This window comes from Hoplias malabaricus, chromosome 10, assembly GCF_029633855.1.
Source record: "Hoplias malabaricus isolate fHopMal1 chromosome 10, fHopMal1.hap1, whole genome shotgun sequence".
NCBI lineage: Eukaryota > Metazoa > Chordata > Actinopteri > Characiformes > Erythrinidae > Hoplias > Hoplias malabaricus.
This window is the reverse complement of record NC_089809.1, coordinates 6516763-6532523: the sequence shown is the minus strand read 5'-3', so window position 1 is coordinate 6532523 and position 15761 is coordinate 6516763. Positions and strand designations below refer to the sequence as shown.

Sequence of the window (15761 nt, the reverse complement as noted above, 5' to 3'; positions counted from 1 at the left end):
GTCTAGGATGGGGCCATTACAAGAGTTGTTAATACTAAGAAGTAGCGGTCGCATAATAATTGCGAATGTGTCATCATAGGCACAAATGAATGGGAAGTGGATTGTTCATATCAAATGACATTGATATCAGAATGCACATCTTTTTTTCTTGTGTAACTCGCACACATACACATGATAGAAATTAAGTGGTTTTCAGCGTGATCTGAAAACTAATTTTCCCTTTTCTTTCTTTCTTTCTTTTTTTTTTAAAACAGAAAGGACCATGCATATTGTGCAACATTATCCAATTATGTATTGTCCAGCAAGGTCATAGTGTGATAACCGTAGATAGAAATATCTACAGATGAGATTTTAAATATGCACATATATATATACACACAACAATATATATATATATATATATATATATATATATATATATATATATATATATATATATATATATATATATATATAAAAAGGTCTGGAAGTGACTTGGAAACAGCCAGGTCTTCCTCCTCCTCTGAAGACTTTCACAGGAAGACCACGATATTCATGAGGAGAGAGTAGTCCCAAAAAAATAGACTCTTCCAACACAGTCTTAAAGATTGCTTGTTGTTTCTTGGAACACAGATGGAGGCGTAGTAAGGAATTTCGTTCCTTTTCTGTATACAGTCATTGCCTTCAGTTTTTTTTAATTTTAGGGCCACTCTCATGAATTGAGGTGTTCCACTTGAATGGCCGAGGCTTCTACAGTGATGCAAAGGTCTTTGTGAGGGGAGAGGTCAGCCACACTGACCGTTTTATACTGGACATCCGGTGGGGGCACAGGTTTGTACTGGTGCAGGTCAAAGACGCACGGGACACCCTCCTGTTGGGGGTAAGTGTCGTTCCTCTCATGGCGGTTCTGATGGCCCCCTACTGGAGCTCCCTCTGCTCCAGGGCGGCTGGGACTTTGGACCTGCTGAATGCTAATCTGCCCAGGAGGAGATGCCCCCAGGTCTGGCGAGTGTTTATTCATGTGCTTCATCAAGTACGTCTCCTGGTGGGCAGGTGGATAGGGCAACGGCTAGTTAGACAGAACAAATCAACATTCTGACATATCCGGGGGGATGCTGTCAGTCAAAATAGGAATAGTTTGCCAAAATGTGTACTAATTTACCTGAGTTTTTCCACCTTTAGCCCAAATATAGTTTATAAGATAAGACATGTTTGGTGTCTATGCTCATGTCTTTAGTTCTGCGCTAAACTACAGGGTACAGCGGTAATGTAGCTACTAAGCTACTCTAAATTGGAAGGCTGGTATCTTAAATAATTTGGTGATAATCCTGTTCAGTACCACTTTAAAATACATCTACACTTATAAATGTTCAAAAATGGTTATTAATCATATGGTAAAAATTCATAATCATTTTAAACACAGAGGTACAGCGACAATTACTTCTTTATCTAATTCTGAAAGTGTCAAATAGTTTATTCTGTACCTTATTTTCTGTAAGTTCACACCCGTGGATGTGAATTTTGTAATTTCACCTGTTAAGGTACACCACAATATCATCAATGTATATTCTGTTAGAGGTTAATTGATTAAACTTGATTGTTAATTAAGCACCAGCTCTATTAAAGTGTCAAACAAATAAATATTTTTTGGAATTTGAGTTCCTAACTTGTGTTTATTGAGAGTCAGAAAACATGGTATTTCTTTCTAATTGAAGGAATAAGGTTTAAAAGACCATTGGTCCCCCCCAGCAGTGTTCGGAAACTCTAATAGGCGTCTTGCCTGTGACGTAGATGGTGGACAACAACTCTAGAAGTTGCACTTAATTTAATGCAAAATGACGAAAAGGTGTGTTGTTTTTGGCTGCAATCATTCAATGTACAGTGGGACATCTGTGAACAAATGGCCCAAAGATCCCAAAATATCCAGAAAATGGACTAAATTTGTAAACTTTAAACGGGCACTTTGGAAAGGACCGTCCGCTCACTCCGTTATCTGTAGCTCATTTCACTGGCACTTTTCCAACAATATGGGCATGTAAGGACACCAACGAAAGGTGTTCAAGAGCCTCTGTAACATGGAGGTAAACAGGGTAAGGACACTCACTTCGCCTGTTTTAGTTGATGTTAGTTAACGTTAGCTTGACTCGCTAAACTCGGTGGCTCAGATTATACTCGGCTACGTAGCTGCATTACGGAGGTTTATAGTGTCGGATGAATTCGAGTTCGATTTCGATCACATTTACAAGAATAACGGTACCTCTACATTTGAGTTTAGCTTATTGCTAGGCTATTGTCATGAATAATGTTGGTTATTTAGCTAGATACTGTCATAACAGTCAGTCATAACGGTGTTTTACCGCGGTGTTGTTCAGCTGTTGTCCACCAGTGACGTCACGGTCGCGTTCAAGATTTTCCGTAGCGAGCTCGGGTTTTTCCATCAATTTAATAAAATTGTCAGTTTTGAAGCAAATTAAGCTGCTATTTTCATTTTAATTCATACTTATATATGTCAGTAACTAAAATAATGTGAAATATTCATGGAGGTTCATTAAGTGGTGCTTAGCCTTTAACTAATTAACAGATGGATGGGGGTTCACTCTTAGGCAAACAAGTCACTTTTAAATTTTCTATGTATATAGTGAACATTATATGTCACGCAGGGACAGAAACCACATAAGCAAATCTATTTGACTTTACGGTAACCTGACACTGTTTGAGACAAGCGTGCCATGAATAATGGCGGCAGTCTACATAATATTAGGCTATAATTTTCAGCAAGCAAAATTCAGGCTATGGAAAAACTAATGTAAATTAAATGTTGTGCCAAACTATTCCTTAAAAACAATAAGATCCAAATGTAAGAAGTCATACCGATGTGTAGGAGCGATTGCATAGGCCACAGGAGTAGAGCTTGGCATGTTTCACTGTGTGAGTCGACAGATGAACCTCGAGACTTGCTGCATCAATATAGCCGCGGTTACAGTGGTGGCACTTGTACGGCTTGTCTTTGTTATGTTGACGGCGGTGAGACTTTAATAAATAAATAACATAGATATGTTTTTAAAGAAGGGGGTTAGGGTATACAAACCATCTGTGGAAATATTATCTGTTAAGCAAAATTATCTAATTCTCTTACCATCATTCATATAAATGTTAAACGAGCAATAAATGAAATTCCTCATAAAACTGGACAAGGGTCTAAATGTTCCTATGATTTATTTCAGTCCAGTAGTTGCCCCACCATTTTAGCCAATACATTTTAACACCCATTATTAATAATTCTGCGTTTTGGACATTGACAGGTAATTGTACCTGAAGATTTGACAGCTGAGTGAAGGCTTTTTCACAGCCAGGTTGCGTACACTTATACGGTCGGTCTCCCGTGTGGATTCTGCATAGAGAACAAAGGGAATTTTCATAAAAATATGTCAACATTGCACTGTGTGATGGAGGGGAAGAGGGGCTCTCCCAGCCATTCAAAAGAAAGAGGACAATTATTATCTCTTGGACACCTGTGCACGGATGGCGATGGCACTGTCGTCATCATCAGGGATTGAACTAGGTACAAACTGTACAGGATAGCTCTCCCAACAAAGAGCAGGAATACAACAAACGTTTTTTTAATCACCTTTGCATTTTGGTAAGTTCCTGATGCATGTGCCTTGCCTCTTACACAAAGGCAAAACGTTGAGTGTGAGCTGGAACGCTACCTGATATCTCCTGATGCAGACAATGAGTTTGAACCCCTCGAGTGGTGGAGGCAACATGAGCGCAACTTCACAAGTGTGTGACCTTTTGCAGAAATACTTGCGAATCCCAACTACCAGTGTCACAATTTATTATTACTATTAGTATGAGGGATAGTGTCACATGTACCAGGGCAGCGTTAAAACCCAGATGGAGTGCACCAACTCGTCTTCTTTGCTTGCAATTTGAAATAAAGCCATATCTAGTATTGGCAAGTTATTTTTATAAAGAATATTTGTACTGGGGAGTTGTATTTTTTAAATTATGGTTTAGTACACATCTATATCACTGCAGTCGACTTCAAAGTTGACATTACAATTTACACTTTATTATTTTCGTACTGTTTTTAAGAGGTTTATATAATATTTGTTGCATCTTAACAATGCTAGGTTGACTTATCGCAAAGATACTGTTTCCAAACACTTTCACGCATTTTGTTCGATTTTATTTACTTAGTCCAAAAATATGTTTGTTTGATTATTTAATGCCAGTTTACCTCAAGTTAAATTTGACTTTCTTGACATTTATATCAAAGTGAAGTCATTCCTTTGCTGGGTTGACGTTGTTTGTCTTGATAAATAAGCTGATTCAAAATAAGGAGATTTATTTTAAAGTTTAAATCCGCCATTTTCTCCTGTTCTTTATCAAAAATAGGTACGTTATTATCAATTATCGATATCGACTGAAATCAAATATTTTAATCCATTTATGTTTTGCAGCTTTATTGCCCAGTCTCAGTTGTTAACATGCACTGGAAACACAATGGACAGGCAAATTGTTTAAAGTTTTTTGATGACGTTACCATGCTGCTTCATTTCATTTGTGTGACCTATAGGCTACTGAGGAACAGTCTTAAGGACAGTCTTACTGAGAACCCATTGTCCCTTGGCTGCAGCCTCGGCTTTGGAGCTGAGCTATTGAATTAGAACAGTCACAGGCTAGAGCAGTGGTTCCCAAAGTGGGAGTGGGGGGGTTCCCCCAAGGCAAATGAGCTATGCATGTTTGAAAGCTGCTAGCAAAACATGGACATGAAGTTTGTGAGGGCTAAACCTGCAGCAGATGATGAGTTTTCTCAAGCCACGACTTCCAAAGGGAAAACAAGAAAATATGATGAGGCATAACTCAAAGCACGCTCTTACCAGTCACTGAAGAAATGAGGGGATTAAAGGTGTCATTTTTGCCGAGCAAATGTGTAGGGTTTAGGCTTTCTCTCTCAGGAAGCTGTTTTATAATTTATTGTTTGTGTAGGGAAGCAATTAGCATATATGTTTAACAATGACTGTTATAGAAAAAAATCATTCTTTATTTTTGCTTTATTCTATAAGTAGTTGCAGTTTTGGATGAATGTATATTAGAATAAATTCCAGTGGCGCTTGGAAGTAAAAGATGTGTACATGTGTCAAGGGGTGGGTGGGTGCAGAAATGTTCTTATCTACAAAAGGGGGCCACAGCAGAAAGTTTGGGAACCACTGGGATGGGTTGGGAATAGATAGCGTGTGTGAGAGTTGTAACCTGTTATGCTGTTGTAGGTGGCTGAGTTGCCTGAAGGTTTTCTGGCAGTAGGAGCAGGTGTAGGGCTTCACTCCGGTGTGGATTCGCACATGCTGGGCCAGGTAACTGGTGTTAGCAAAGGACTTTGAACAGTGAGGACACTTATGGGGTTTGGATTCCGTGTGGTTTCTGTAGACAGAGAAAAAAAGAGATCAAGCGGTCTTATAAAAAAAATGTGTTATGCACACTGCCTCAATCTTCTCTATGATCTCATAATCTTTGTGAATCTCACTCTACAGCTAGTGCTATTTTAATCAACTCCTCCTAGCCTGTCTATAGACTGCTCTTCATATTGTCTTCAAGCATAAACACAATGATATATATATATAGCTAGAACACAAAAAGATTAATATTAAAAAAATCTACATGGCCAGTTTAGAGCTGTGAGAAAGCCACTGTTCACATTAGAATGTGTTGCACTTTTCAAAGCTATAGCTGTGGTATATAGCTATGGTATAGCTGTATATTTACATAGTACTGTTTGTGAAAAATAACATATCACCATGGTCCCCCAATTCCCATAGTGTGATCTCTCAGGCTTTCCTTGTTTTTAAATCCATTTTAGCTGGGGGCAAGAACTGTGTTCAGGTTCAGGTGTATGCAGTAGGTCACTGTAAGGCGGCTTATATAATCTTTCCACCATTAATCTAAAGATCCTCCAATACCTGCCACCTCTAGTGACTCAAAAGTGAGTTCAGCTGGGCTCAGGACCCTTTAGTGACCTCTATTTCAGGGGCTTAGATAAATGTCAAAGTGCAGCACATACACACACACACACACACACACACACACAATAGCTGTTCGAACTGCTGTGTGAATGTATTGTGGGGGTGGGGTGGGGGGTGTGAAAGAGAGAAAGAGTCATGGAGTTAGACAGCTAGGTGGTGTTTAAAAAAAAAAAAAAGAATAAAGTATCTGAGAACAATGACAGGCTTGTATAATAGCAAGTGTGACAGTGAGAAAACAGTGGAAACAAAGGCAAGTCAGAAATAGATCAAAAGGACAGGAGCCGTGGAAGAAGTGCTCTGCCACAAGAAATGAATTTGACACGATTAGCTTTTGGAATATTTAAAGGTTAAACAGTTTCATCTCTCAAATGGCCTGTCCATGCTCCAGGATTGAGATTTTCCATAGCTCAGACAAATATAAAGTCATATGCAAATGTGTTTTAAAACTCCTGGTAAATGTTGTTCATGGCTCAGGAAGCATGGCCTATTGTTTATTTTACGGGGGGGAATGTAGGTGCACAGCTCTTTTTCATTAGAAAGGGGTCACTCTAAGATACTTACCTCTTTCAAGGGTCTATCGTATACCATCACGGAAAACACGATAAGTGATCCAATTTAAATATCCAATCAGAGTAGTGAGTGAGAAAGGGTAGCTTAAATGCTGTAAATCACCTATTCAATCTAGAGATAGGGGCCTTATTTTGTAGCCAAACAATAAACACTTTCACAGGAGAAATTATATTCGTCTGAACCACGAAACAGCTTAGGTCTCAGTAGCATCACTACACTTGGATGTCACATAGGGGACTACAGTGTCTAAGTAGTTTATATTTTAGTGCTTTAATTAAAAATATGTATCAAAATTGTGCTTGAATCCAGAATTTTCTCCCCACTTTTCTAGCCACAGGAGGGTAGGGGGTGATCACATGCTTCCTCCGAGATGCATGAAGCCATCCCACCACTGCTTTTTTGAAATGATCATCACCAAGCAGCTTACACAGAGGCAAACAGCTCAACTCCTTTATTAATTGACAGATGCCGGCACTTGCCAGCAACGTGAGCTGAGGGAAAGGGAAGAGGATGGGCCGCCTAAACCACTCAGACTGCAGGGTCAGCTGTGCTCTCTCTGCAAGGACTGCCAGCCTCATATGTATCCAGGCCTCAGCCTCTGAGGCCTCACTGAGGATCAAACCTGTAATCTTCCATTGATAGGTCCAGCACTTAGACTGCTGCACCACCCGGGAAAAGAAGAAATGTTGAACGAATAGATAACAAGGGCTGGACCCAAATATCTGGCTATTTGTTTGTTGGGTAGGTATTTGGTTTTTGAGATATTTTTAGATGATTGGGAAAGTCTTATTTATTATTATTATTTTTTAAATTAAAGGTAGGTCATTCATAAAGGCAACGCAAGACTCTGACTGTATGTAGGCTCTTCAAACCCACTTTAAACCTTGTTAAAATGACGTATTTGTTAACGTAGCATATGCTAAATATTGCTTATCTTTTGCAGTAGCGATATAAAATGACAAAGAGTAACTTACACAAACGTCATTAACACAGACTACACTATCTCTCTCTCATACACACACCCGGACATATACACTCACACACGCGCACTCTGTGGCCTGTGTGCGGAGCCCCGTGTGAGCTCCAATGTACCGTGTGTGCTGCTGTAAGTGACTGAGCTGCCTGAACGCCTTCTGGCAGTAGGAGCAGATGTAGGGCTTAGCGCCGCTGTGGATGCGGATGTGCTGTGCCAGGTAGCTGGAGTTAGCGAAGGATTTGGAGCAGTGTGGACACTGGTGCGCCTTCACCTCCGTGTGAGACTTGGAGTGCAGCTGCATGTCTGACTTATTGCAGAACGTCAGGCCACACATCCGGCACCTACACACAGGAACACACACACACACGCACAAACACACACACCAGGAGAGAGAAGGATGAGGAGAGAGAGATGTGAGGAGGAGGAGGAAAAAGGGAGAGAAGAAGAATGACACAGAAAAGAGGAAGAGGATGAATAAAGCAAGAGAAGGATAGATCAAAATGTTCCATGGTTGAATGGAATGAAGTATGAAAGTGTAAATGGAATAAGAAAAAAAGAATAAAGAAGGAGACAGAGACAAAAAGCAGGGAAAGATGAGTGAAAAGGGTGTATGAAAGGCAGTGAAGCCAAGAACAAAGGGTAATGGGAAGAGTATGATGTGAGGGTCCATTGGGAAGTGCAAGTATAAGAGAGAAGACAAGAAAATGGGGAAGGGTGAAGAATGAGGGATAAATAAAGTGATTAAAGGAGCAAAACAGGGAAGAGTCGAATCAGAAATTATGAAAATGGTTGGAAGTGTTAGATGAAAGTGTGAGTAAGTGAAAGTGCGAGCGAGAAGGGAGGAATGTAAAAATGAAAGAAATAGTGAAGCATGAGGAGAGAGAGAGAGAGAGAGAGAGAGAGAGAGAGAGAGAGAGATGAAGTGGATAATAACATCAAGGAAGCAACAAAAGGGAAAAAGGTGAGTCAGAAGTGAAATTAGGTTTAAAGAAAAAAGAATGAAAAAATGAAAGGCTAAGGAAGGGGGGAGAGAAAGATGGGGAGTGTGTGGACATAAGAAACAACAACAGCGGAGGGAAAGGAAAACAATTGTTAGTGAAGTATACATTCAAAAGTGAAAAAGTGAGCAGGAGAAAAGAGGAAGGAGAAAGAGTACAAAGAGGGGAGTGAAGTAAGCAAAATTAAAGCTAGAAAGGAATACAAAGTCCGTTTAGAAGTAAATTAATTTGAAAGAAAAAAGTGGGGAAGACTAAGAGATAGGGAGAGGTTTACAAAGGGACTGAAAGAGAGAGAGAGAGAGAGAGAGAGAGAGAAAGATGTTTGAGGTCAGTGAATTAGTGAAGAAAACAAGAAGGAAACTAGACTCTGGTGACAAACAGAAAGATGAGAATGAAAGGTGAGAAGGAGGAATGCAGACAGTTTGGAGTGAGTGTGTTTATGAGTGAGTGGGAGAGAGAGAGAGAGAATGTGTGTAACTGTGTCTGTGTGTAGCTGGGGACAGCCATGCTGACACATGCAGCAACTTACACGCACTTACTCTAATGCTGGTTTGTAATAAAGCAAAGCCACAGATTTCACATAGAGCACACAGAAGCCTCAGAAGCACAAGCGTGTGTGTGTGTGTGTGTGTGTGTGTGTGCGCGCGTATGTGCATTTTGGGCCATGCATTGCTGCGGTGCAACTTGACAAAAACCTGGTTATATTTCAGTCTTGCCTCTGCTTGGAAAGAAAACGACACACATACACACACAAAAAAACAAACAAAAACACATGCCGACTCATGGCTCTCCAGAGACACTGTACCTGTACGTTTTCTCCTTGCCAGGATGGCCATCTTCTCCAGAAAGGTGGCTGAAGTTAGCCTGATGCTAATGAAAACAAATAAAGCATCAGGTTAGTCTGACTAAAACACCTGTAAAGGTTCTTCTGAAACTAAGAAAACACCAACTTTGACCTCATTTGGCAACAGATGTGGCTTCTACTCTTCTGCAAATGCTTTAAACTAGATTTTGAATGAATCCTAAAAAGATTCACTCATTACAATCGGCGGACACCTAGTGTGGACACAGCCTACAAAAACTTTCAATGATGCGAATGCAAGTCTGACACGTTTTTTTGTCTCAACTCTACAATCGCAAGAAGACACTGGAAAAGTAAGAAGAAATTGATTTATTGAATAGTAACAATGATGAATTTATCATTATACTTTAAACACTGCAACTAAATGCCACACTGAATCCCTCCCAGTTTCCAGAACATGAGAAATTCAGCAGTGTTTCCAAAGCTCACTGAGGGAGTTTGAGGCTGTGCTTCTGCATGTTGCTACTCCCATTAAAATGGATTATATTTTCTTACATTTTAGTAGTCAGCGTATGTTTTAAGCTTTTATGTTCTGCTATGAACAAAACAAGCTGTTCAGCTGCCGCCTTCCTGCTCATTTGCTTTGTCTGTAACTATGACGACTGTGCTCTGATTGGTCGATCTGATTAGCCAGGGTTTGGACACCCCTGCAGCAGATGCTAGCTGATAGTTGGCTGGCAACAAAACTGTAGCATGTAATATGTAGAATACACACACACACACACACACACACACAGCCCTTTTTTGTGATATTGTACTGAGGACCTGTGATTTACACTGCCCCGGTGCATATAATGCAGGCTGGCCAAAAGACTCCTTCATTGGCAGTAAGTGAGAGAGCCTGCAGGCCACAGATTAAGACTTAAATTTTTATAATGCAGAACAGGTGCACGAGTTTTATTGTTGAGGATGTAAAATGTTTAATCTCAACCGTTACCCTGAGAAACTCCTTCAAACCCAATGAGGCATTTGGGGCTGAACGTGCTGGATGGCAGTATATTTACTGAGAAGAGTGTGTTTTAGGAGGACAGCTTGTATTTGTGGAGGATTTTCCTGCAGTTTGCATGTCATATTCAGACATGTTTGTTATGAGACTGGCCCCGCTGGTCTAGTAACATTAGAACCAGAACACTACCCCGTCTGGACTCCAAATCAAAGACAGAGACATATATGGATCAGCAATGTGTACCTGTCCAGGCAGATGGCTGAGGGTCAGGGTTTCACATCCTGGGGCAGAGCCCACCAGCGGTATGGTGCATTTCTTCTTCCTCCCTCGTTTTGATGGTACTGGAATGACAACAGGGGGGCAGGCCCCGGCCTCTTCTTTTTTATCTGCTGGAATTATTAAATGATATTGAAAAGTTTAAATTAATATATAAACAAAAGTTATTTTCTGGAGTTCTACCCAATATTCTCCCTAGTTTAGTAATCGGAAATTACATCCAATTTTTTTCAAAGAGTTGCTGATGTTGTTTTGATATCTAACAGATGTGTAGATGGGCTAGAACTGTGCGGAACAAAGGGAGAGATAGGCCCATGCTGCACACAGAAGCCGTAGCACTGGGAACTAAAAAAAAAAAAAAACATGGAGCATGTGTCTTTCTGGTGCATCTCTAGCAAATAATTCACTCCATTAACAGAGATGCATTTCCTCAAAAAAATAAACTCAAACATCACTTATAGTAGAAACCAATAAACAACTGGAATTATAGTCAACTGCCAAAAACTGGGCAGCATTCTTACCCACTCTGGTAAGAATCAGCCACCCAAATTTGATACTACAACACTTATACCAACAGTATGGCATAAAAAAGGAGAGGAGATGAAGTCAAGCTTTAAAAAAAGAGCTATAGAATGCATATATCACTAAAACACTTTAAGACCAGTGTGTGTTTCTAAGCTAGAGGATGTATAAGTGAAAGAAGCAGTCAGGAGAGCCAATGGCAGAATTTGGTGACCAAAACTATTATTACAAATGACATTGGAGTCAACAGGAGAAATGTTCTTCATCTGTTTGCTGGAGTGATGTAGCAGACAGACACTAGAATATAAACGTAACCTTTCAAATGGTTCCAAAAATGTAAAGTCAGCAGGACACTGATCATCAGTATGGACTGGTTATTTCCAATTTGTTAAGGAGGCTACCGCCATGTCTTACCTGTGTGTAAGGTTATCATCGTAGTTGTTGGATGTCCAGGGATCAGAGATGGAGCTGTAGAAACGGGAGACACCAGAGTGACCAAACCCGCTGGACAGAGGGAGAAAGTAAGGGAAAGACAGAAGCAGTGAGATAGGATTCAGCAGCTAATACACTATACTTTCACTATAAGTTCAAGATTTTCTAGAGTGTGTATATATATTCTGTCACATAGGGATGTGGGTTTGAGTCCCACTCTGGGTGACTGTCTGTGGGGAGATTGGTGTGTTCTCCCCTTGTCCGGGCAGGTTTCCTTTCACAGTCCAAAAATGCATGTTGGTAGGAGATTTGGTTTATGTTAAAAAAAAAGGTCCATATATGTGAATGTCTGAGTTGCCCTGCGAACGAGTGACGCCCACTCAAGTGTGTGTGTTCCCGTCTTGCAGCCAGTGGTTCACGTGCAGATGCTCAAGTGATTCTCATCCTATTGGTCAAGAAAAACCGAACATTTTGGTCCACACTGGGTGTTTAAGTAGTAGTAAAGGGGTGGGTCCAAATGCTTCAACTTACGCTATGTGTCAGTACTGGTACTAAGACTTTGGGGTACTGTCCACTCTTATATGAATAATAAAGCCAGGTGTTCAGTAAGTGAAGTCTCCAAGCCCATTCCTACAAGCATCCTAGCCTTAACTGTTAGAGAGAGGGTACAGTACGATACTCAAACTAATGTTTATGATCATCTTTGTGCTAAAACGCAGAAATCCCACCTGCCGTCATGATTCCAGTGGACGGAACCGGCAGCACAGTGATGCTGTGAGATGAGTGTGGAGGATGAGATTGCTCCTGCTTCAGTGCTCGGCTACTGGGTGCTGTGTCCATGGCAACGCCACCAGCGACTGCCACCACCGCTGTGGTTGGGTAGTGGGTGGAGCCGTGTGGGTAGGCGGGGTTTTTATCCTGTCCCAGCTGCTCTTTCACCTTATTCAGAAACACAGCATTCTCGATCTGAGTTGGGAACACACAAACACACACAGATTTACCATGCTATGTGGTGAAATACAGTTCAAATGCGGTTAGATTGCATGTTCTTTTTTGTAAGTGAAATTAACACTATTTATTGTACAACTCCTGTTTGTTTTGTTGCTCGAGTTAAATTTCCATGGACATTAAATGAATGTGACTTTTATTCCAGAAACGTGCACTGTGTTCTTACCTGTCCTTGTACTGGCGACCAGAAATAGGAGTTAAAATGGGAATCCTCCATCACTCCTGTGGTACACAAAACAAAACTGTGGTTAGAGGAATACACCAGCAGTTTCCATAGGCCACTGCACCATAAATGAACATCACAATTTCAAAATATGTTATCACAGTACTCAACTTTGCATTAATATATTTAATGTACCGATGCGTCCAGAGTGCTACTGTATTCTAAATAAAATACTCAGCTTGAAATCAATTGTTTTGCTTTAACTTTTACACAAAAAATGATATTGAAAAAGGGAACAATGCCGTTAATAATTATGGATTTTAAACTATTATTTCATCCTTTTAACATTCACTGCGATTAAAAAGGGGATGTTCATGTTTCAGGTTTGTGAAGTAAAGTCATTCAGAATGAACTGATGCAAAGTGGTTCACTGTACAGAAACTGATTCAGAGTTCTTTTACAGTGGCGATGACAAATTATACCACAAAAAAAACATTTTTATCTTCATAAGTTTTGTTGCATGTCTCTGTGATTTATCATTGAACATCCTCCAAGAGCGGTGAGTCCACAATGTTTGCCAGGAGTTGTAAATACATTCAACATGCTCCAGTCTGATGTTCCAGTTCCACACTGCAACTCCAACTATTCATCCATAACCATCTGGCTTGGCTCTGCCACCTCATTCAATCACAGCCTACAACTCCACTCTCATATAATGCATCTTTTGCACACATCACTGTTATATACTATAGATAATAGTTGATTTTTTTTTTAGTTTTTTGTTTTTAAATGGAACAACTGTGGTAAATCGGATCCAACTCTTTTTTTCTCTCCCTTCATTTTCCCTTACGTGTGCTGCAAGTGGTTATGAATGACTGAATATCGAAAATCCATATTATGACAAAAGCCTACGTAAAAGCTATTGTACAACAACATCCCAGGCATCAGATTCTTAATCTTAAAAAATGAAACATAAACAGACATCTGATTCCTATCACCAAGCTTTCCTAGAACAGAGCTTTTGACAAAAAACCTTTATGAATAGCAATATGCGGTTACTTCACTGATAAAAAATGTAGATGTATTTGTTTGACTGTCCTAGATAACCAAAATATTATATTCTAATGCATAATTTACGTGGAATGGTCATTTTGGTCTACTGGAGTGTTCATTATGAAATTTTCACATCGTTTAAAGAAAAATAACAAACCACAATTATTGGATTTGCTTTGATGGCGATTGTATGCAAACACAAAGCGGAATGAAATTCAAACAAGGCTTTAGGCAACAGGGTTCAATTTATAAACGTTTTAAGCCGAGCAATAGGTTCTAATGTCTATGTCAACGATTTTGAGTTAGAAATAAGGTGGAAATATCTGTTTCCTTAACTAGTCTAGCCTTTGTGCCGTAGTGGCACTTTACATGATGTCGTGAACATATTCTATCTGAATGAAATGAAGTTCATGACATGAATATTGCACTCATCAGATTCGGGGGATATTTAGGCTGTAACACCCTTCAGCCATTAGTCCTAAAACATATATGGTCTAAACCATTTAAATTACTTTAACTACATTGTGTTTTAGTTTACTGCAGTGTCAGTAGTATACAGGACTAAACATAGGTTTAGAATCCGTTTCTGAAGTTCATCTACCCAACTGCCAGAGGACACACATCCCAAATCCTGACCATTAGAGCACTTATGCATTAATGAAGGCAACCTCCAGCAGACAAACTACAAAAACAAAGTGGTTCTGTACCAGTGTTGTTATTCAAACAGGATTTATCATGCTGTTGTGTATATGTAATTATTCAAATAATTATTTAAATCATGTTCTTCATGTTTTTGCAGGCTTTTCTGTATTAAATATTTAATTAAATCTCCTATTGCACCTTTAATTTCTGGTTGTGAAAAGCAGAATATAATTAATGAGAAAAATGGTTCATTATCCGTGTTAGTTAGCCACCAAATGCATTTTATTTTGCTTATAATAACGAATCTCCGCATTTAGTAGTTGTTTGTACGCCCTTCGCTTATCTTTAGCGCTCCATTGTTTTTAGGTTTTGAAATTAAGAGTAAGGTTAGTTTGGCGGGCTCCGTCAACCGAAAAACCTCGGGGAAAAAACAAACCAAAATCAAGCTGTTAACGACCAATAAACCGTTTATACCCTTTCTTTAAAAGGCAAAGAGTGTTTTGTTCGGTTTTTAAAGGCTCACTGACCAAGAAAGAAAATGTAACACTGTGAAAATATTCGGTTTATTTCTTCTCGAAAAAGCGAAAAAAATAACCCCGAATGCAGAAGCGATGTCGCCTCGTCAGAAACGGCGTTTAACGTTAAGGCAGAGCCTCTTGCTGCCGAGGAGTCCGGCAGCACCAACAAAAAAAATAGTAGGGAGGAGGAAAGAAAGGAAAAAATAGTAGAGGTTGAGAAAAAAAGAACAAGTGAGGTGAAGAAAAAAATAAAAAAAAAACGAAGAAAAAAACGTCGACGCCGAAACCGTGGCTTTACGCAGACTTCCGGCACGAAAGAGAGAGAGGGAGAGGGAGAGAGCGATACAGATAGAGACCGGGAAAAAGGAGAGAGCGAGAGAGAGAGGGTGAAAGAGCGAGTGTATGACAGTGAAAATAGAGAGAGAGAATAAGGAGAGAAAGATATAGAGGCAACAGCTGGAAGAAAAAAAAATCCGAGGAAAAATTAGGCCCAAATGTTACCGGTGATTCTTTCCCCTCTGCCCGAAGAACAGGGTCCTGTTGGCGAAGGCGCTCCCGGCGCCGAACTCGGGGTCCAACACTTTACGACTCCTCGGATTTTTCTTTGATTTTTTCCTATTATTTTTGTTTTTTTCCCTTTTCGTACGGAGTTACCCGAACTGTCTGGCGCTGCAACTTCCTGCCAGTGAGGTCCAAAAAGGCCTTCATAGAGCCTTGACGTCATTTCCCCCCAGTGAGGTCAAAGCACACCATTTTCACTGTGGATTTATTCAACAATAAAAAACGTTAA

General features: G+C 39.9%; 1 protein-coding gene across 6 annotated transcripts; it reads right to left on the bottom strand.

Annotated features, from left to right (window-relative positions):
• Window positions 1-464: 464 nt before the first annotated feature.
• Window positions 465-15644, bottom strand: znf384b (zinc finger protein 384 b). 6 transcript variants are annotated; one of them, XM_066683435.1, is made up of 11 exons: window positions 15473-15644; window positions 12762-12817; window positions 12316-12553; window positions 11570-11659; window positions 10601-10746; window positions 9355-9419; window positions 7668-7892; window positions 5239-5406; window positions 3292-3370; window positions 2851-3009; window positions 465-1048 (listed from the first exon to the last, which is right to left on the bottom strand). In XM_066683435.1, exons 2-11 carry the CDS (start codon window positions 12810-12812, stop codon window positions 692-694), a joined length of 1578 nt encoding a protein of 525 aa, XP_066539532.1. In that variant the 5' UTR covers window positions 12813-12817; window positions 15473-15644; the 3' UTR covers window positions 465-691. The 6 variants fall into 6 exon arrangements, with proteins under 6 accessions (XP_066539532.1, XP_066539533.1, XP_066539529.1 ...); XM_066683436.1 differs by having other exon boundaries at window positions 465-1021; window positions 10601-10743; XM_066683432.1 differs by having other exon boundaries at window positions 465-1021; window positions 15473-15602.
• Window positions 15645-15761: the final 117 nt, after the last annotated feature.